Raw genomic sequence first — 23,104 nt, forward strand, 5'->3', positions numbered from 1 at the left:
TTATGCTCTTCTAAAATACGATTTTCACACCCTCTATACACTCACTATAGCTGTAACTATAAATCACATCATATGTCAAATTTGTGCACGCACCACGTCGGCATCAAATTCTTTATATCTCATGCTGTTTCCATGTCATGAGAGCAACCATTAGCTGAAGACAAAGGAAAGCAATCCCTATGCCTTTATGGCACAGCTGCATTCCCAGCTGCAGGGCCTCCTTGTTTCTACCTCTAAATCGAGACTAAAGGCAGAGCGCAACTTCTTAAAGTGGATTCTATTTCTTTCCTTCTTTAGACATCCCTCTCCTTGTCTCCCCCCCTCTTTAATGGTCTTTATAAGACCATTAAAAGTACCCAAGATGACTATCAAAAGGCCTTCCCATTCTCTGAACAAAAGCTACTCATAGCCGCAAGTCTTGACTACAATTCCCTTAGTGCATTCCTGATATGAAAGCAATTAATTTAATGAGAACGACAAGTCCAAAAGAGGTTTGTGGAAATCTATCCATTTCCTTAAAACCGCACTGCCAGCTACTTCAGAGCAGGCCTAAGATCTGGGATGCGTTTGCACACAGGAGATTTTGTGGCGGGAGTACATGCTCTTTAAATGAACTGATCAGGCCAATAAGGGAGGTGGATGAAATGTTGGTGTGACCACAGTTATAGCCCAAAAGGCAGAAACGTGGCCACAACACACAGGCCACACAGCATTTTGCACTTCAACCAACCAGCAGAGAGCCACTGGAAGCTGCATGTTTTCAGACCTGCCACTGCTGGTTAAGAGGCACACTGGCTGAGTGGAGCATTTGGTGCTGTGGACAGTGTCTGGACAGAAGGGACGGGAAAGGACGTTGGCAAGGGAAGGTGTCTTAGAAGGCAGGGATCAGTTTCAATACGGGGTCAGTGAGTTCAAAGAGAAAAGCGATCCTGCAATGCAAAGTTGACATTTTGTTCTTATTATGGTGCCCAAATGGGAACTGAGTTATCGCCTTCACACTATGGGTGTGAAATTAGGTGTCACTTTTTCCTGGTTTGGGGTAGTGCATGGTAGAGCCAAGTGGTTCAGTCTCATTTGCGCAGACTGATAGACCTCACTGGCCTGTAAAAAACACAAGAGAAGCTGGATTCGAATGTGTCTGACTGAGGGATGACGGGTATGTGAGGAATGCTTATCCAGCTTGGGCCAGTGTTCACAGTTCCCTGCTGAGCCAAGCAAGCCTTTGGTATCTTTGTGTGAGTTATAAAATATTGCAAAGATTCCCCTCAGTCATGTCAATTTTAAAATGAACTAACATGAGCAGTACTGCAAGGTCACATCTCTCAATAAGTCTCACTGATGCTGGCTCGAAGGACAGATGCATTGGCACACATGTTAGTTTTCTGAAGAGCAATTTTAAAGCTTCTGCGAATCTCACAAGGTAAAAGTAGACAGTTTGAATCCTGTGTCCAGGCTGCCTCTCTCCAACCTGCTCTCTGACCTTTACCCCTGCAATCTTCTGCTCATGTCAGTGTATACAAGAACATGCATGCACATGTTTTATGTGTGCATCCACGAATACCTGAGTCTGTGCACGTATGAACTTCTGCACAACCCTAATTTGAGAATTCTGTCTTCTCAGAACAGCACAAAGGGCAAGCCATGCGTGCAGCACTTTTCCAGCTTACTGATCTGTTTATGGCCCTTAGACTACCCAAAAATGACTTTGAAAGACCACAGCTCCTTTGCCAATAAAACTTGGGAAAGATTCGGTGGTCAGGTTAAAGAGGACGAAACAAGAATTTGGCCTCAGTCGAAAGGATAAAGGAAGACAGAGAAAGGGAACAGATGTCTGACATTTCAGTAACAACAAAAAAAAAAACCTTCACAAGAGCCAAAAATGACTCCAGATACAGATGCTGCTTTGCTTTGCCACTAATTCCACCATGGGACAAAAGGTATAAACAACTCGCTTAAAAACATCAAGTCGATAAACTGCCAACAAAAATCCAGCGATAGCATTCATCCTCCTGCACAAACCTTTGACAACAACCCGCAGCCTGCGTGTGGAACGAAACTGATAAGCTGCATGAATGAAAGAAGAGTAGGAAACAAACAAATTCCAGACCCCAACCAGTGGAGGCTGTGCAGGCAGATTTGTGCCTGGCGTCTCATCAAGAAGATACCGTTTATCTTTGACTGGCATCAAGGAAGAGTTTTGCCCACACCTGCCTACGGTATCACACCCAAAACTCAGAAATCTGAGCACCAGACTGACGATGTGAATCTGAGGGAAACAGGAAATGTGTCTGAGGAGAAAAACTGTGATAACAAGAGAAAGGGTGATAATGGAGACAATTATCCTCGCTAGAGCTGATTTGTGAAAACAAGCAACACTGGAATGGACTTCAGATATGATATTATTCTCTGCTACCTCTGATACAAATGCAGAGAGAGAGAGGAAATGGAGGGTAAGGATAAGAAAGAAGTGCTGGATGTTTGAAAGAAAAAAAATGGATGCAGGAGATGATACGGTATAGTAGCCACAAATGAACTGTAGAGGAAAATTTACAGAAATTGTTCAGCATTTCAGTCAGGAGATGAATTTGTTTCAGTTCTTGCTGAGACTTTGATGAGGAGATTATCTAGTAAAAAAACAGTAAGTGTGGCTTTGCACGGGGTTAAGAGCTGAGCAGTTTCCTGGCTTGGGGCAATAACTTAACATAATCCTGGAAAAACAGCTATTTGTCACCTATATACTGCCTCCAGTCTTTAAGTTAAGATAAGCAATAGCATTGATCTATTTACCTAACTACTAGAAAGAACAAGTCTTCTCAACTGGTTATACTTCCTTAAGGAAAGCTGTTTTATATTATTACAAAACTCCAAAAAATGTTGTAAATAACACTAGAGACAGACAAGGAGTGGAGAGAGAGTGGATCCAAAGGCAGACTATGGAGACGAGCAGGAATTAAAAACGAGCCTTTATTTACGGCTGTATGAAAGGCAAACAAAAAGCAAAAGGGAGACAAAGACAAAACCAACAAAACCTAAACTGGGAAAACAACTAAACACTAAGTACATGGCACGTGAAGACCTGAAACCTGAGACATGAAACTTGGAACATGAAAAACCTGAGACTTGTAAACATGGGGGAAGATGAGCAGGGTGGCTGAACAAACAATTCGACAACAGGCAGAGGAAGACAGAGGAGTAAATACACAGTGGATAACGAGAGGATGGGAAACAGGAGGGAAACACAGCTGGAACTAATCAGACCCTGGACAAGGGACTATCAAAATAAAACAGGAAACATGAGACATACACTAAGACACGGACTAGACAGTGGAACCAGGGAAGACAGACATGGGAACATAACCGACTGGGGAGACAGAAAGAGAACACAGAAAATAGACACAACTTATAAAGGCACCTTATGTACGGGAGAGCAGTGTGTCATGATTTATGAGATTTTTTTTTTTCATAGTTCATGTTTGAGGTATATTTCTTTCATCCAAGGCAATTAATTAACACATTCAGTGGGCTATTTACTGAACTTAGAGAATAGAAACAAAGTATCAATCCTATCATTAGTTATAAATAATCTATCATTGTTAAATTCATCAGCCTATTCTTTTCCTAAGAAAAGGTTAATCCATGAAGAAATACAAAAATACACGACTTTATGCAGAGGTGTATACTACTCCTTTCATCAACCCCCACAGTCTGGCTTTTTTGGTTCTATTAAATGAAGTTGCAAGCTAAAAAAATGCGACGTCTGTTTTTCAAACTAACTATTCTGATGTATTATAGTGATTGTGTTGTTCTTTTGCTCAGTTGTGCCCTCGAGCCTCGCTTTTTCTTTCTGTTCTAAGGAGAACCAGTTTGATTTGGTTTTGTAATAGAGTAGTACACATCGTAGCTTAAAATCTTTACTTGTCTGACAACTCCCACAGGGAACAGCCTTCGTCCCTACTACCAGGAAAAAACAAACTGAGGCATTTTGAGACTGTAATGGAATCTACAAACGATCCAGACACTTGACTAGCTCCATGTTGACATGCGAAACAAATGCAAACGGAGAACGATGAAGACGATTAAATGCTTTTAAAAACATATTCATGCATGTGTGAAGATGTTTGTGAAAGGTTTGTTGAGAAGACATAAAGTACATACAGACATATTTACACACATACGCTAAGATTTTTACTATAGTATGATATTGTAATGAATGATTCCATGAAACATTGGTCACATCTCTGATCAGTGTAATGTTTTATAGAGGTAAAAACAAGGACATTTCAAACTTTGGAGCAGAACTGTGCGTATATTCTCCGTCCACTGTGCCAGAAGAGAGAAGGTAGAAACATTTACCTGGCACACCTAGAGCAGATGTTGAGTGTAACTTTGGCCTGTGGTTCAGGCTGATAGGAGCTGCGTCCTTGGCTGAACTTACTGCCGGATAGAACCAGCCCTGTCACACCCTCCATCCGCAGGTCATCCAGGTCCTCTGAGAGCAGAGAGGGAGTAACACACAGAGAGACAGCAACAGGGAAAGGAAAGCAAGGAAAATGGAGTGAAAACAAGAGACAGAAAGGACAGTTATTAATCATACTCTGGTATCTCCCTCCACTAACGATCCCCTGTGATGACAGTCTGCTAAGAGCCAAACGAGAAAGCAAGCACATCACAGTAAATAGACACTCGGCTTAGCCCTGCTGCTGTGCTGCTTCACACACACTCCGTAGGCATGGATCCACAAAAAAGTGCAGAATCATAAAGTTCACATGCATAACACTTTGTTATGAGGAATGATTTTTACAAGGTGATGACAGGACCGCATTATTCCTGCACAGAAACAGGAAGGTTAACAAGCCGAACTGGACAAAGAACAATATGGAGAAAAAAAGAGTGGTAAGATGGAAGGAAAGGGTGATGGAGAGGTGAAAAACTGGGTTTTGTCTGATCTCTTACTGTGTCCTTAAGAGCAAACAGTTGCAGAGCACACACACATAGACTCTCTCCCCTCCAACTCTAAAGAAGTCCATATGACGTTCCTTATGAGTGTAAATACTGTCCACATGCTACAATTCAAACAAGTCCGAGAAATGGATGTGATGCAAACCTGACCTGGTTTCATCAGGTATCACAGAGCACACTACAAATGTCTTTAATAGACAGAGGACAGACACCACAGAGGAATAAATCACACCAGTAACATGATTTATGAAAAAAACCAGTGGTGATGTTGAATAGTTACAGACTTGTAACTGTTCATTAATACAACCTAGTATCAAAGGGGCGAGTCTGAATCAGCCAGGCCATTTTGGTTTTGAGTGCATCCCCAAGAGATAAAACATACTGCAGTATTTTCCGTGTCACGGTCCTTTCCGTGAGAACGAACAGCGTGCGGGTGTTTTGGAGTCTTCCTCGGTGAAATGTGCTGTTCAAGTTTTTTAAATGTTTAAATCAACATTTTGAACGGTCACCATAACAATATTTCTCCCATTTTTCTCAGACCAGATGAATATCTGAGCTTTGCCAATTGGGGTGAGGGGGCGGGGGTCACCTTCAGGCCAGACAGTATACTCGAGCTTCTCGCTGCCATTGTTTCTGCTCGTATGCACGTAGCGCAGTACGTGCCTGACTGTCTGCGTATCTGTGTGTCTAGTTACTTGAAACCAACAGTGATACTTTTCATTTTGCGATTACATTACCTGGCCCCTGGTTTGGGGGGGAGAAATAATGGGCCTCACACCTTGAAAGAGGAGAATGCATGACTAATCACCTGGATTAGATTGGATGACACTTGCTCATGAGAACTCACTCGCTCCATCCATCAGCGTGGCACAAAGCCAGAAAATCTCATCTGTCTCTTCTCCCCTTTATGTGAAATCATTGCAACAAGACGGCTAAAAGTCGTCTTTCGGTCGTATTGTTATCCACCTATCCTGACCTGCTACATAAAAGAAAGTCAGGACAGATGGCAGTTAATAGATTTTTAGTGTTATGTCACAAACAACTACCGCTAGATACATTTTAAAAAGGAATGAAAAGTATTCAGAGCATCACCTTTCACAAAACAATTCCTAGAAACATTCCCACTGTCAACTACATGCCTGATCTGCAATTCTGCAGCTTTTTATTTCAACTTTAATTGTAGTTATGCACTGGGGTTGCTGTCTGTGACATCCTGTAGTCAGAAAGCCTTGGTATGAAGGATGCCCCTCAAGAAATATTACATGCACGGTTTGTTGGCTTTGCAAGTGATGGAGCAGTAGTTCTAAGGGGCCCAATAAAGAGGAATAGTCATACTCTTGAGAGAAAAGATCAAACTTAACCTGACCGTCATTCACTGTATCATTTTAGTTAGTTACAGTTAGTCCAAATGCTGTAAAATGCATTCCAGAGCAGAGTCATTTGCACATATTTTGCAGATCTTTTTAAACTGGTGACATTTTGACACCATTTCAAATTAAATATTGAAATACTGGCTAAATAACACTAAAATAAAGAGGGATTGGATTCTGGCATGTTAAGCCATTTGTATTCCCGCATTTGTCTGCGAGTGACTAAAAGGGAAAAGGTGATACTGTGGATATTAATTTCATTTTTTTAAACCCATTTTGTTGTTTTGAATTGCACTCTGATGTTAGCCAACAATACATGTATTAGCATGCACTACATTGTTACAGCCACAGTGGCCATAGTTAGTCCTATTAAGAGCTGGTTAAAACACAGCATTTCTTTAGCACACAAAAATACATATTTATATCCACAGAAACGCTACTGAAATCACACAGATCAACTGCCTCCACCTCACCCTATCCCTCGCATCCTCTTCTGTCCCACCAACCCTCTGCATGTCCTCCTTCATTACATTCATGAGTTTCCTTTGAGATCTTCCTCTTCTCCTATCTGGCAGCTCCACATTTAACATCCTTTGTCCACTTCGTCCACTATCCCTATGCACATCTCAGCTTTGACTCTCTAACTGTATAACCAGTAGCCTTTATGAGCTTTCTTCTCTTTTATTGGTTTGTTTATTTCCACTTGTTTGCCGTCATAAAAAGAAATGTTTTCATGGTTTCAGAAATATGTAAAATACATAACCACATTCTCTTAAGCAGAACTTATGTGTTGGTCGTGGCACAGGATGTGTTGAAAATATGTCCCAGCATCAAAAAAACAAAGCTATTTTAAAGTCTCCTTGTCAGTAAAACCCTCATCTAAAATTATGTTAAGTTTTTTTGGTTTTCTTCTACATTTGACAATATGTTGCTCAATTCCACACTGCCAGAGAAAAAGGGCTGTTTTAGTGTTTAGTGAAGGACAGATAGGATACACTCCAGTGATACCCTTAAGCAGCGCAATATTAAATGTCCCATTCATCATGGAATGCATTGGAGGGGTGGGGACAAAGAGAGCCACCAGCGATTTGAGCAATTTTCTGGTCGTGGGAACTGCTCCGTTTTGGGTCCTCACTCTTTTCCTATTTTCTCTTCATCCATTCACACTTCCATCCGTTCTTTCGGCAACTGACTAACATGGCATGCCGGATTTTCTTTGGGTCACAGCCTGAGGTACAAATCATTAGCTGACACTTGGAAATATTCACTTGTGAGACTGCAGCTTTCATGAAACACCAAAAGAATAACAGGGACCGGTTCTGACCCTGAAAAATGAACATGACCTCGGTATGCACAGCTGCTTGTCACTTCAACTCCCATTTTGTCTTTTCAACTTGTTTCCTTCTGGTCAAGATAACAGTAAGGAAGAGAAAGACCTCCGCCTGAAGAAAGAGGACTCTATTCTCAGACACTTAGTGGTCACTGAGATAAACAAAGATTTTTGTCTGGAGTGCATCTTACACACAAAAAAACTGATTAGACTGCGGCTAAATGAAATACAAGAGAAGCTCAAACATTCTGAAATGAGTCACCAAACCTGAACTTGACCTGACCTGCCAAAAGCACAGGAAACTAGCATATGCAGACAATATCAAGAACTGCAAATGGAAAGTAAAGAGTTCTTTTTAATTGTGTTTATGAGCATGTGCGTGCATGAAATTGTAGCAGCAAAAATTGCTGACCTACTACGAAACTGAATCAGCGTGAAGACCTGCCGCTAGCTGCCCCGACTGTAGCTGTTCTATGGGTGCGCATTTTTGTGTCCTTATTAGCTCTCAGAAATAAACTGCATGAATGACAAAGATGGCTTTTAGAAAACAAACAGTTCTTTCGTGAGTTAAAGTTTTGTCTTGCCAGGAAGAGGCTTTGAAGGAGGGTTTAGCCCTTCATCTGTGCAACAGCAGTCTGAACTGCATCCATGTTGGCCCTAACGCTGAATCCAACTTTCCGCTGGAGAGAAGTGACAGATTTCTGTGTTGACACCATCCTATCTCTGAGGAAGGCCTGTGGATGGAGTGCTAAAATGATGAATTTGTATCTCGTGGGATAATGTTTGGGTGTTAACATTATATATGACTCCTTTACAAGCAAGCTGGGCTATGAGGTCTCAGAAAATTTGATTTTTGTCATCCCATACGCGAGTCATAGAAACAATTTATAAGGATTAGTCTGTTGGGACAAATATCTGATTTTATGGAAATATGTCTGTGAAGGTCCAGTCATCCAGCACAGTCAAAGGAGTTTGCAAAGAAAAGCGTCACTTCTTTGACAGTATGACAGCAATTAATATGCACTGAAAACATGTGGTTTCCTATTGGTTTGCAAAAGAAAAGACTTTGTCATCCCCTATGCTGTTCAGGGACAAGAAAAAGACCCAGCAACACACTAGCACAAACTGGTTCACCGAAAGACAAAACCATAACACAGACTTAACAACGTGGTGTATGCTGTACAGTGCAGTGAAACATTTAAAAGAGCCACCTCCACAGGACAAGACTCAGCAGTCCACTTTCTTAAGGATAAAGGTCACTCTTTCGAGGATGCCAATGTTCACATGTTGGACACACACAGATGGTTTGAAAGAGGAGTAAAAAGTGTCTATGTCACTGTGCCACCATCTACTGTTAACAACATCTATAATCCAGTTTTGAGTTCCACTGAATGAATTATCATGGGCCATCTGAGCCAAATCAATGATAGTGCCAAAAGCTCACCCGAAACCCTGGCTGATTAGGGTCCTCACCCGCTTTCACACCTTGCGCACATGAGGCTCCTTTGTAACATTTTAAATCTGGGACAGCCAGAATAGAAAATTTACTTTAGCATCTATAAATTATTTAATTGTTTACAACACTCATACAATGGTTACATATGCCACCTATACTGTTAACACAAAAGTGACTTTTATCAAAGCAGTAAAAGTGCCAAAAACTGCAGTTCTCCATCTTCTAAAGCAGAAAATTATGCAAAATTAAGCTGGATCCTTCTTCTAAAGCAGTTATGCAGCTGTCTTAGGATGAGAGGTGGGGTACACTCTGGACAGGCTGCCAGTCTATTGTATTCGCTCTCACACTCACATCTACTGCACGACCAATATAGAATTACCATTTAAACTAATACCATACATGTCTTAGGACTGTGGGAGGAAGCTGGAGTATGTGGTAGAAGCCCTCATAGGCACACAACCAACACGCAAACTTCAAGCGGAAAGGCGCCAGTAACCCTTTGCTAGGCTTCACCTCCGCTAATTAGAGTCACTGAACAGAGGACTCGCAGCTGTGTTTGTTTTGTTGGCACCTTCTGGAGCATTTTTAATGCAATTATCTGAAAAATAATATGCTTGCTGTGCAGTACAGCATGCCCAACATGTTGAAATTATAGTACTTGATTAGACTGTTCATTAGAGCTAATTATCATGTTTCCATGTCTGTGCATCACACCCCTACTGTCTATGGATGCAGCTTGCTAACCTAGCTTGCTAGCGTTAGCTCATGACTTAGCATTTTAAACCAAAATAAGGTCAACAAGGTTTGGTTTAAATGATGAAATAACAACTGACTTTTTAAAATAACACAGTAATGTAATGTGTTACTGTACTAAATTCAGAAAGAACATTACTATTATTTTGTTACTTGCGTTACATTAGATTAAGCTTCTTTTTTCTTCCTGTAGACTTTCATTACTGATTTCAGTTTTTGTGCTGGGAGGAGGAAAATGGTGGAGTGATCTATAGCTTTTGAGGAATGGAGACATTCCACCACAGACAGATATTACTTTTATTTTTATTTATTTTTTACTATTATTTTTATTGCACAGAAGGACAAGATCATGATGGTGAAACAACTGCATTATACTGCTAACAAAACTTTGGCTCTTTGCAAGTGTCTGCACAGACAGCAGTCTAACACGAAGCTAGCCAAGGATTTGCTTTGTGTTGTCAGTTTTGTGTTCATACATAAAAACTAAAACATCCCATCCGTGTCTTCATTACAATTAGGGATTTCTATTAGTGTGTGGACCTGTAAGTTTATATTGTTAACTGGTAATTATGCGGCAATGTGTTTCAGTTCAACGTAACAACTAGTGTAACAAATTACTCAACTGGTGACATCACAGTGGTTATATCCATCTTTTACATACAGTCTATGATTATTACACATCACACAAGCTATACTTCTTTAACTTTTCTTAAGTTAATACCCAACTTCAAGCTGAAGATCAAAAGAATAGTACATTATGTGTGTATAAATGTTATTTTCTTGTGTAGAGTAAAAGACATGGATACTCCCCACGTTCACAGCAGAGCCCAGCATGTATCCCGCACAATAACACTATGATAAGTTTACAATGTGCCTCCTGTGAGACTAGTTTACCCAAAGACCAGGACAGCCTCATGGGCCTCAGTCTAGACACAACAAACGTCTGTCCACACTCGCCTGTTTGTCAGCCCTGTCACATTTTCACTCCCCAGGCACCAGGGCAGCCATGCGTGCTCCCCCCCTCGTCTAACGATGACACGGCAGATAAATAAAATGGATCTACACTGGGGGTGAGCATGGTGGGAGAGGAACGGAAACTATTCAAGCGATGCAATCCCAACAAAAGGCCCAAGCGCTCAGGAATTCCGTGCTGCAATCACTCACTTGCGCTACAGTAGGGAAGGAAAGGAGACGAGCAAAGCACGCAGATAAAGAGCTTGTCTATCTCTAAGTTTCCATGTAATTTCATGTTGTTTGGATAGCGACGGACTGGCTGTCTCTTTCCTACTCTTCCTAGGCTAAAAAAAGAGTTGAAGTCATAATTAGCACTAGCTTCACAAATAACATAATATACACCTTCTCAGATGATGCGCTGACAGATGTAATGGGTGGAATCATCTCAACCTCACACATGGAGGGAAGGGACACACACATACACACTCCATCTCCCACATAGAATCCATGGCGTTTCATCAAGTGCTGTGAATTATTGGGTCTCATCGATGTGAAATAATTGAATTTTCCATTCTTTCATGAGCAGTGGTGACAGGTAACCACAAAACACTGGGCTCTAATTAGTAGTCTCTATGTGACACATGCCTCGCTCCTTACGGCGCGCAGTCGAAAAGCTGCACTTACTCACAGACGGGGACCCACACATGTGAGCAACATACTCAGACATACAGATAAAAAGGCGCACGGCAACACATACAGTGACACTTGCAGACCCCACACTTTTGCTGGCCTCACACACACACAGCCAGCATTTGTGTTTCATTAAACCTCAAGCACCACGCCTCCACTCGGTGGTTAGTCGTCACACAGACATCTTTGATGTGATTCGCGACAGAGACACATTTGTTTGGCTTTGTAATAAAAACAATATTCCATCTTACATTTTATAATTATGTCTCAGCTTTCAATAGCACCCTCTCCCCCCACGACCCCCTCCTCTCCTGGCCTAAAAATACGCCTGTTAGGCTCCAAGCCCTCGCAGCTCAGAGCGCAGCAGTAAAAACCCTGATCAGAATCAGATGGGGGACACACATGAGCGGGGTAACATCACAGCTCAGTGAGGCCTGTGGAAAGTCTTATCACAGACCTGGTGCAAACCTCCTTTTAACTCGCTTTCTAACCGCAAATATCGCCGAGATTAGGACGTCAGGGTAGACACGGCCAAGCTTGATGTATTGATGGATTACGATCCCAGTCATTATACTGGGATAAAGACTCTTTATTGGTGTTTTATTACGCATATTTCAAAATTAACAGGACTTGATCGTCAAGAAAGCATTTCACATGTACTACATAATAAAAATACATGGAAACATCTGTGTGCCAAGAGCAAGGTTGCCATCTACAGCTCAAAACAACAACGTTAATCACTCAAAGAGAAGTGTGCCTGGGCAAGAAGCAAATGGGAGAAATTACTGAGAAACAGCTATTAAAATATCAAAGATGAGTGATGGAATAATGTGGTAGGTAGCATCATACAAGCAATACATTCATTTGAGCTGAAAGCTCCTTTTGGAGATCGCTGCTTGTTTTTGATAACTCCATAGATACAGCAACATAGTTTTCAATAACTTCACCAAGAAATGCACAGACACAGTTGTATTCAGTCATTAAAATATTAACACTCTAATAATTACTGCACAGTGTCATCAAGTCTATAACTCTATCAGGTAAATTTCTTCTCAGCGTTAATCTCGAAGCATGCACGAGCCAGAAAACGCTGGCGTCTTTAGACGGTTGCCTATACTAACACAATGGATCTATTCACACAACTGCTTTATCTGCCAGTCTAGATAACGGCGCTTTCTACAGATTACATACTTGCGCACCTATCTATCATCTTTTGGCCCGGTCTAGCAACAGTAGTCACAATACAGCTTCACTGTATCAATTCAGCTCGTTTCCATTCGAATAATCTGCTCAGTTCATCTAAGGCGCTTATGCGCACAGGCGGTACGTACGCTGGCTGTTATTAGGCCACGCTCTGCGTAATGACTACCTCTAGATTTATGGTATAATCGCAACAGTCTACTTGCCTATTGGTAATTGCTTCCAGTAATACCACCATAATACCGCAGCAATTTGCCCCTCGATTAACGTATCCATCTGCACTGTGGAGACTTTTACAGGCATCAAATTGGGCGCAGTTACGCTTTTAATGGGGACATTCTTTTCGCCATCAGGCCAGCAAAACCTTCAGAGGTGAGCCCAGTCCTTTCGAGCGTCCAAGCGAAAGATTTACTGTTTAAGCAGCTTATGCTACTGACATATATGATCTCATTTACCTCCTCCTCTTGAAGCACCGCGATGATACAGCTTTGTTTTTGTTGGTTTACACCGTGTCCAGGGCAACTGTTGTGTCTTTAGTTGTTTGGGCAAAGATGAGGGAAGCAATGGTATCATGAACCGGCTGTACCTCCTCCTCTTTCTCTGTTTCCTCTTTGTTCTCCCACTTTTTATGTCTCCTGTTTATTTACAGTCTCTCTTGTTGTCCTTCAGTTTGTGAGTTTTATGCACGACACCTTCGTCCCGGACTATTCGCCAGTGATTGTGTATAACTGTTTTTATAAGTTCATCCCCATCCTGTTTATCTGTTCCAGTTCACGAGTCATTTTCTACAAAAGCATTCAGCTTGTTAGGCTCGCTCTCCGTCTGCCATCAGTCCTCTGTCTGCCCACCTGACAACTCAGTTTTCCCCCCAGGGCTGCACGCTCCATCTTCAAAGATCCATCCACTCCAATTACCTGACTATTCACAACAAGCTACTTTTAATCATTTCCAACTTCAGTGTGTGCGTCTTGCCTCTTGGGGTCCTGAAATTTTCAATCAACATAACAAATGGCGGTGATTAAAGTGTGTCTGCATGTGGTGTGCGTTGCAGGAGGTCTTTCCTGATGGTATCAGGAAACTGGAAATCTTAACTGACCTCAGAGCTGCAGTCAACACAGCAGTCCTTCTAGTACAGCAACTTATATTAACATAGGTAGGATGATATTAACGGTGATCTTTAAAAATCATAGACAGTAACTAAAAGTAGTGTACTTATACAAAGAAAATACTTTTTTTAACATGTTAATTTTGTAGGATGATTATAAAACTAATTTACACTTTAAAAAAAATCATACTGACTTTTTTCCAGGATAAAACATCATACAAAAAAGCTGTTGCCCTGGCCATGCTAGCAGCTATTCATTCACTGGCCATTTTATTATGTACCCCTGTTCATCTTCTTTTTGACACAAAAATGTAATCAATATATACTCAATACATTCAGGCATGTAGACAAGGTCAAGGCAACCTGCTGAAGTTTAAACTGAAGATCAGAATGAGGGCTAAAGGTGATTTAAGTGACTCTGAATGCTGCTCCAAGCCGACAGGAAGGCAGCACTTATTAAACCGATGTACGCAGAAGAGCATCTCTTAAAGGACAACACATCAAACCTTGAAGCAGATGGGCTATTAAGGCCCACACCGGGTGCAACTCCTACAACTCACAAGGCTCACCAAAATTGGAGAACAGAAGAGTGGAAAAATGTCGCCTAGCTTGATCAGAGTTCTGCTGCAACATTCAGAATTTGGTGTAAACAACATGAAAGCATGGATCCATCCCGCCAGTCGATGGTTCAAGCTAGTGGTGGTGGTGTAATGATGCTGGGGATATTTTAGCACACATTTGACTCATTAGTGACTGTGCATCATTTAAACACCACAGACTAACTGCTTATTTCAGCAGGATAAGACACCATGTCACAAAGTTCAAATCATGTCAACGTGCTTTAAAGAAACAGGACAACGAGTTCACTGTACTCAAATCGCCTCCATGGTCACCAGATCCTGTCAGATCCGGTCACCTCTGGGATGTAGTGGAATGGGAAAGTCACATCCTGTATGTGTAGCCAACAAATCTGCAACAACTGTGATGCTATCATGTCAATACGAACCAAAATATTTCCAGCACCTTGTTGAATCTGTGCATGTTTCAACTAACTGGTGTCAGCCCTTAAATTTCAGGAAGAAAGCCGAGATAGTTAAAAACATTGCCCACTTTTCCACACCTATTTTATTTTCTACAAAACACTGAGCTATTGTACTGCAGGCAGCACTTCATGAAAGGAAGCTGTAACACCAACAAAAGAGCCACACACAGCTATTGTATCTCATCCACCAGTCTGCGCTTAAGTCTATGTGTATCAAAGATCAGACAGAGCTTTATCATGCGCTCATCTTGTCAGCGTCAAATCTTCAGTGTCGCTGTGACTCAGCGAGCGCAGGTAAAGCTACTCTTCTCCTCTCCCGTTTCAGGATTCACGCCAGAGCGGGTTCACATACTGAAAGGGTCTGCTGGCTCGTGAAGGGGGGGGGTCTGATGATATGTCATATATTAGTTTTTTTACACTGGAGGCTCAGTTACCCTCTGCAACAATGGAAGTGTGTATGTGTGTGAAATGCATTCTGGCCCAAACAGCCTTACAGTGTTCCATCTCTGAAGTATAAAGTATTTTAGACTTTATGTTGACACAATACGTCCTATTGAAAATGTTTTTTTTCCCTTTTTTTCTAAAAAAAAAGTTTGTTTTTCATCGCCTGAGTTCATGTAAATCAAACATATTCTCTGCACATATTAATAAAAACGGAATTTGAGAATTCAATCAGCATGCCCCGTGAAATGGAATACTTCCACCACGGATGACAATAACAGTAACCTTACAGCGGGGAACTGGCTAACGCGTCTCATTAACTTACCATAAAATAACACTGCGAGGCCAAAAAACAGGGTGTTTCTCCCCACACACTGAACTCAGCTTGTTTCTTGCTTGGGTTCAGTATATTGCTGCGGTTCCACCGCCTAGCACAAGCTAGAATTTTGACATTTTCCATGGTTACACAAGAACATGTGAGTCATATTCATTTTAAATATGGTTTGGACTGTGGTGAATATTAAGCGCAGAACTAATGAAAACAACTGGGAAAACACAGTGCCATCCCTGAGAACTACCAGAGAATCAATAAGACTGCAACCTCTAAGCTGATTTTATTTTCTCCTTTTGGAACAATGTGAACAAAACAAATCAAACTCGAGTCACGCGTATTTGGTTTTTTATAATTGTATTACATCGGGAAAACCTTGGCTAGCAGTACTGTAAGCCATTCCAAGGCGATCCTATTATTTTCTCATAAGCTCCTTATCCAGGTACTAGGGAAAAAAAATAAACAAGAAAAGAAAAACATCCAGTTTGCAAAAACCTCTTTTCCACTGTGAAAATGTAGAGAAGTTGCTAACTGTTGTATCCTCTAAGTCCATTTTTATTACACTCTCACGGAAGTTGTCCTTGTTCCACAGTAGGACAAAGCAGTGCTCCGTTCCTGCCTCCCAGTGGAAAATTTGCAGTATGTTTTACATTTACATTGTTCCCCGAACATCCCTCTCTTCATCCCCCAGAAGTTTTGGCACATACTAAACACGATTGCTCTCAGCAACATCACAAGTGTTTTTTATTTCTCATTAATATATTTGCTTTCATTTGTATGCAGAAACAGCAGAAATGGCAAGTTAGCAGGCGAGATAACAATGGCCGATATGCCTGACAACATGGTGAGGCTTCGATGTGCATGTGGACCTAACATAGGACGTGTCAGCATCACATGTTAAATAAAGTTAATATGCAAAAATGGTAAAAAAAAAAAAAAAAAATACCTAAGTTATTAAAGCCTATGTACAATTTTCTATCAGGTTACCTAAATTCAAATCATTGCACTCATCTGAGACAATGTTCTTAATAAACTTTAGACACAGCAACTGTAATTCAAGCATTTAGCCACTAGAGGTCAGACTGACCTAATGCTTGAACACATAGCCCCCAACAATTTCTGTTCCTGAAGCAGCTGGATTGCTGCATGTGAGAGTCCTTTAACACTGTGCACCATGTTTAGCATAATACCAGTCAACAGCTTATTGTTTGGTGAAGCAGAATCAAGAGAAATGAGAAGATAATGTTGCATGTTTATAAAAATGAACAAAAACAAAGGTATTTTATGTAATAACCCATTACTGTCCAAGGTTAAGTTACAGCAGCTTTTGCTGAGTCATCAAATTTGAGAGAGCACTTAATTCCAGCGATTCAACTTATCTGACAGCAAGCACCTCTCAGCTGTAAAGTCCTTGAACATGTTTCCAAATCCCTATCAGCTTGTGGAGCAGCTCTGAACAGATGACCGGATGTTTTAGCCTTGTGGACAGCAGCAGGGAAAAAAGATTAATATCTCCTTTAGGGATCAATATACTATCACAAGCTCACCAGCCCTGCCAAGGATCATCAGTCATCTTGGCATGCATTTGGTCATAGCTACAGAGTTTTTGCCAAGACCTTCTTTCTAGATGAGGCCCAAAAAATCCTCACGAGGGTCCTTCGTTTCACAAAGTCTACCAAGGCACCACATGATACACGTTAGCATCACCTTTAATCAACTTTACAGTAGTGAGGCAGTCAACTCAGAGGCGGCGGTCTCTGGAGAGCTACGTGACCAGGCCTCGACAGAGGATCAGAAATGCATTAGTTTCTTTGAATTACTGCCATAGACCAAAGTGTAAAAGCCACAGGGGGAATGCGCCTGGGTTTCAGAGCTATGATCAAGAAGGGTCATCACAGACCACCAGCATCCTGCTTTCTGGTTATATTTATTACTACTCTCCTGGGTCGTGTCTGTTGAACCCTGCCTTCCAAAAATGGTGTTCCCAAACCAAACTGCATTCATAATTACTTTGCAAGAAGACCCATTTTCTCTAGCACAAGACTGTCATACACCAGATGAAGGATCAGCTACCATGTGAGGGCTTTTTTTAAATTTTCTTTTCACTTTCCACTGTGCTCCAGATGTAGCTCACGAGGAAGAATGGGTTATCTGCAGCTCAGGAGGTCGGTGGTCTGATTCCGAACTCCTGTAGAGTATCATTAAGCAAGATACTGAACCCTGAGTTGCCCTTAATGTATCTATTAGACTGTAAATTTGTGGATGTTAGGTTAAAAACACTTGCGCATAGAATAAAGAAAACATATGTATGTGAATGGGTAAATGACCACTATAGTAGAAAGTACCTTGAATGCTCAAATAGGGCAAAAAAGTGTTATATCAGAACCAGTCGGTCACATTTGGGCACAAAATTAAGGTGCTTAATTCAAAATTAAGCACCTTAATTTTGTACTTTTGTTACGCACCTTTGAAGCTTCTACTCGAGCATGACGAGTCCTGCCTCATTTAACATAGGAGCTATTGCCTGAAAACACTCAGAAAGAGAAAAAAAGGAAAAAGTATGCTTAAAATATATAAAGTTTCCATGTAATTTTGTTACATAATTACACTGTAGAATCTATGAGAAATTTACTTGGTTGGTATCGTTCAGTTTATATCGAGCATATTCATTATTTGACCAGACAAACTGTTGATTTTTGTATATTTCTGTTGCATTTTAGTAAAAAAATATTATGTCATCTTTATGAGGGCAAAGAAGGTGTTTTTGAGTGAAGGATGGATACCATAAATGACAAATATTTTGATTCTAAATATCTAATAAGCATTAAAAGCAAACGGGATTAAAACTTTACTGACAACACTGTTCAGCTGATCGGAAATACAATTTTTTGCAACACAAAAAAAGAAAAACTTTGTGTTTAAATAATATTTTCTAAAGATTTCTTTTATATATTAGCGGACTCACAAAAGCCAATTCAAGCCCGTGACCCTCATGCTGTGAGGAGACAGCGTCACGGTTGCCGTGACGAAAGATTACATTAAAAGAGCAATTAATTTGATAAAATGCCCAGCTTTGAAACCGAACACCTAAAATGTCGCAGCTTCAGTCTGTGTAACCGCGCGGGAATCGCTGACACGCAGTGAAAAAGAAATGCGACCCTCTGAATGACCCTGGTGAACAGATCCTGCTAACAAGCAGAAGTGTCTCACTGCTGTGACAGGAGAGTGGAGACTTGCGTAGATGTGTGTGTGACCACAGAGCAACAGCTCTAAGGAGACCGAAGAGAGACTGAAGCACTATTACTAGGAACCATGTTAGTCACAAGGAAATAAAAATACTGCACTACAGGTTGCCGTTCCTCAAAGAAGTACTGCTTGACAATCATTTGTTAGCTATGAAAATTTTTTGTAGTATTAGCTGTAACACAGAACTGTCGCGATTCAGATTTGAATGACATAAACGCTGTACGTGATGCTTTAAATCTACAAGTGTGACCATAAGGTACTTTACTCAAGAGAATCACCACGCAGATAAACATTACGCAGACAAACTGCGAGGAACAAGTGACAGACAGTAGCAGAGGGAATGCTTCACCACAAAAAATATTCAGACAGCACATTCAGTTTAGAAAGAAGCATTACATCCTGCATCTGCACGTACAGAATGACAAGCTCTCAGAGCCTCCACTGAATTAAACTTTACATCAGGTGTTCTTTCCACTGACACTCATCCATCTCAAGTCATGGTGGCAGAACTGACGTGAAGGAACGTAAACACACACATGCACTCCTGACACAGGCGAAGTAAATCAAATGAGCCACTTTGCGATTCTACGCTTGTCAGAGTGAGCAACAAGACTCGCTAGCTGAAAACATCTGGCATTCCAGTGCAAACAGGAAGAGCAGATTCCTTTAACAGCTACTAAAGTGCTCTTTAATGCAGATCAAACCAAATTCCACTGCATACACAACGCATGCCTCTGCAGGTGTGCGTATATACAATGCGCTCCTTCAGTTCAAGTCAACCCTGTTACACGTTGAAGAAAATGTACATTTTTACGTCTTTAGTTAACTTTAGGGCAACAGAATCTCTGCAACCATAGACGGTACTGTAGACAACAGGTAAAGTGGGGACATGCTGAAGGGATTCTTTACTATTTTTTTAATTTAGTTGATTAAATTACATGCCATAATGGTGTAGGTTAAAGGTCAAAGGCCCAAAGGTAAATCTGGTAGGCAACATAGAAGAGCTACAGACGGTCTCTGGGAGAAAGCTGCATTTATCAAGCCAGTAAAGCACAAAGCAAAGTCTAAATTGTGAGTAGCTGTGCCAGCGCTACAGAAAATTTTACATTTTAAATGTTAAAAAAGGAGAAATTATCCAGTGAACAGCAGTTCTCTGGGTCTTGTTGATGCACGATGTAAGAGGGGAATAGCAAGCCTGCTTTGAGCATTGTTTAAATGCCAAAGCCCACCTGAGTATTGTTACAGACCATGTCCAACTCTTTTTTTTAATGGCTCAACTTAGATTCTTGAACATCTCACTGAGATCTCAGTCCAATGGAGCACTTTTGGGATGTGGTGGAACAGGTCATTCCCATTATGGATGTTCAGGCATTTATTATTTTTAATTCACAAAATACAAATTCAGAGTAACACACTCTGTAGCTGTGAGCTGCCTTGATATTGTGCAACCAAACTGTGCGTGCTTAGGAAGGGCATATGTAGTGCATGCTCTTTGCATGAGTAGGTAGGTGGCCTGTGGGAAATTTGTGTACAGGGCTCATGGCCATGATAATCCATCCATGTTTGCCATTAAGCACTTTCCCACTTTTAGCAACATTTTTTCCCCACAACTCATAGAAAATGTGTCAGAACACAGTGAAGTTGACTGTATGCAGGTGGCCAAAGAAAGCAGCTGCAGTAATAGTAGTGCTGTAAAAGAACCAATTTCCCTTTTTTCCCACCTAAAAAAAGCAGGAGGCACAACATCAACTGAACATGCCATAAGCCTTCAAAGTAAAGTTCTTTTTAGTTGTGCTATGAGGTGTTTCTTCCAGTTGTGCAAAAATACACAATATGCATGTTTTTTTATTCCACATAGCCTAAAAAATATATAGTGAAAAATGTGTAGTTTCATCTGCAGACTTCATTTTAGTGTTATCTGAAATCGCAGTTCAGAGGTTTGCCAAATGCATCACATAAAAACACTCATACATGCAGACTCATAATCAGCACTAGGATCAATGGTAGTTTTACACTGGAAAAACTAATGGACTGCATCTGCCTCGGAAAACCATTCACTCTGCTCTATTACACAACAAATTTTACACAGATTTGTAACTTGTGACTTTGTATGTAAGTCGTATCGGGCTGTGAGATTACCCAGAAGCTCCATGGCATCGTCCTCGTCCTCGATCTCCTCTTCCACAACAGAGGGGGTGGGGCTGTGGACTGAATCAAAGGAGTCCTGGGACAACATGGCAGCCAGAAGCTTCTTATGATGCTGCTGCTGCTCCTTTAGCCCTTTGCTCTTTGCTTCCATCTTCAGGCTAAAGGTGAAATAAAAAAGTCTTAGCAAGAAAAATAGCATAAAGTAATACTTTTCAACCTTCATACAAACTGAATCACTATTTAATACTTATTAGAAAGTAATTACATTGTCGCTCACTTCTGTAAAGCATTTTAAAGTTGAATAGGTCATGAATCTGGAGCTATTATCTTCTGCAATGATATGCTTTGAGTTTCTGGGAAACACATGGAGAAAAATAATATGTTTTATAATAACAGTGTTCCGACAGTAATTACATACTCTCATCCTAATCTGTTAGAGTTGTATCTAAGCAGACTCGAGCTGCCCAGCAGGAACCAAATAATGCATCTGCCCCAGTGCTATGCACATGTGTGACTATATTTAAAAAGGTGTTTCACCAATCATTGCACTTGGTAGTCATTCCGTGGCTGGCACAGAAAAAACAGAGTACAGTTATATGAAGTGTCACGCAGGTGCAGTGCACCTTGCTATACCTGGGTAGCAGGAAGAAGATAAGACAAGATAATTGCTCTGAGGTGAGCAGCAGAGCAAAAGTTCCAACACTACCCACAAACCATTAGGCGTTTAGAGGATGTCAGGTTGAAAAGGGAATCTAAGCTCAGGATTTATAAGCATGTAGGTGTTGAAAGCACCCCCTGCAGTTTTTACCCAACGGGGGAGCCAATGATCAAATCCAAACGAGTTACTTACTGCTTGAATCTTTTAAATATTCAAGAATGGGAAAGATATACAGACTTACATACTCTATTTAATATCTTTTTTTTAAAGGATCGTTAAATATTTATAAAATCTGAATACTCCTTTTCTAATATTATTTCTTCTTATATCATAGCCAATAGTAGTACTGCTTTGTTCCAGCACGTCTGGCTTCTGTTTACATTTCATCATTGTGTTCAGCCTCCACTATTTGTTTTATCATAAAGGCTTACGCTAACATTTCCCACATGGTAATTTATAAACATTACGTGCTGATTGCTACAGATGTATCCATGGAAAATCACGATAAAGCCATCCATACGTCAACATTTGTGGAACGAGGATCCCAGTTCTGAGACTGTATTCAATTAAAATAATAACTGAAAAAAAAACTGAAAAAAGAAGAATGCTTTTCGTCATATTTCTGTTCCCACACGCAACAGCGTCTTCATTTTCCTTTACAGTTAAGAGATACACATACCACACTGAAGGCTCGCTTCCTCTTACCTCTATATTGGTGAAATTAATTTTCATATCCCAGTGGCCGAGGGCGTGGATTATAGGGGTGGAAGAGAATTAATTTGATGCTAATCTCGGTTTAATGACTTCTATTTACAGCTAATGTGAAAGGGTCAAAAGATGACTGATATTTCTTCATACCCTTCGTGTGGTATTTATGCTAATAGTATCTGCTAAAAGGGGTAATGTGGTTGGCATGGGGTATTTTTTACAGCTTTTGTCTTTGGGTAAAGAAAAAAGAACAAAAAAGTTGGAACATTTTGCTGTGATTGCAAACAGTCAGGTTTAACCCGAGGCTAAACTTTCCAACATTGCGGCAAGAATCTAAGATGAGAAAAGCAAACAAAGCAGGAAAGTAATAATTGTGAAAAATAGAAGTAAACAAAAACAGAGAGAGGCTGCTCGGCTAGCTTATGTGGAGACAGTGTTATTACTTTTATGTGTTGTATAATGGGCCCACATCTAATATGAAAATCTCAGGCCCACTGTGCCTCCCTGTAGCTGTCAGCAATTCTTTTTCACCACAGGAGCCGAAACATTAAACACAATAAATATGACAAAAAATGCAGCTTTACGACACTCTCTCTTCCTGTCTGAGTGACCAATAAGTGATCAGAAACCATAGAAGCGAATGTCTTTATATTTTTGTTAACAGAAAAAAACTTGTGTTCCTGCTATACGTTAAATGTGGAAGCCTCGTTCCA

The 23,104-nt window shown here is 40.7% G+C and overlaps 1 protein-coding gene across 2 annotated transcripts in view; it reads right to left on the reverse strand.

Annotated features, from left to right (window-relative positions):
- The window catches only part of c9h8orf34 (chromosome 9 C8orf34 homolog), a 70,607-nt gene that overhangs the window by 25,137 nt on the left and 22,366 nt on the right, over positions 1–23,104 (reverse strand). For both annotated transcript variants that reach the window (XM_031750004.2, XM_039617190.1), the window contains exons 7-8: positions 21,017–21,183; positions 4,354–4,489 (exon numbers count right to left, since the gene is read on the reverse strand). In XM_031750004.2, coding sequence (XP_031605864.1) covers positions 4,354–4,489; positions 21,017–21,183 — 303 coding nt within the window. The remainder of the gene's footprint in view (positions 1–4,353; positions 4,490–21,016; positions 21,184–23,104) is intronic.

This window comes from Oreochromis aureus, linkage group 9 (assembly GCF_013358895.1).
Source record: "Oreochromis aureus strain Israel breed Guangdong linkage group 9, ZZ_aureus, whole genome shotgun sequence".
In the NCBI taxonomy this organism is placed as follows: Eukaryota; Metazoa; Chordata; class Actinopteri; order Cichliformes; family Cichlidae; genus Oreochromis; species Oreochromis aureus.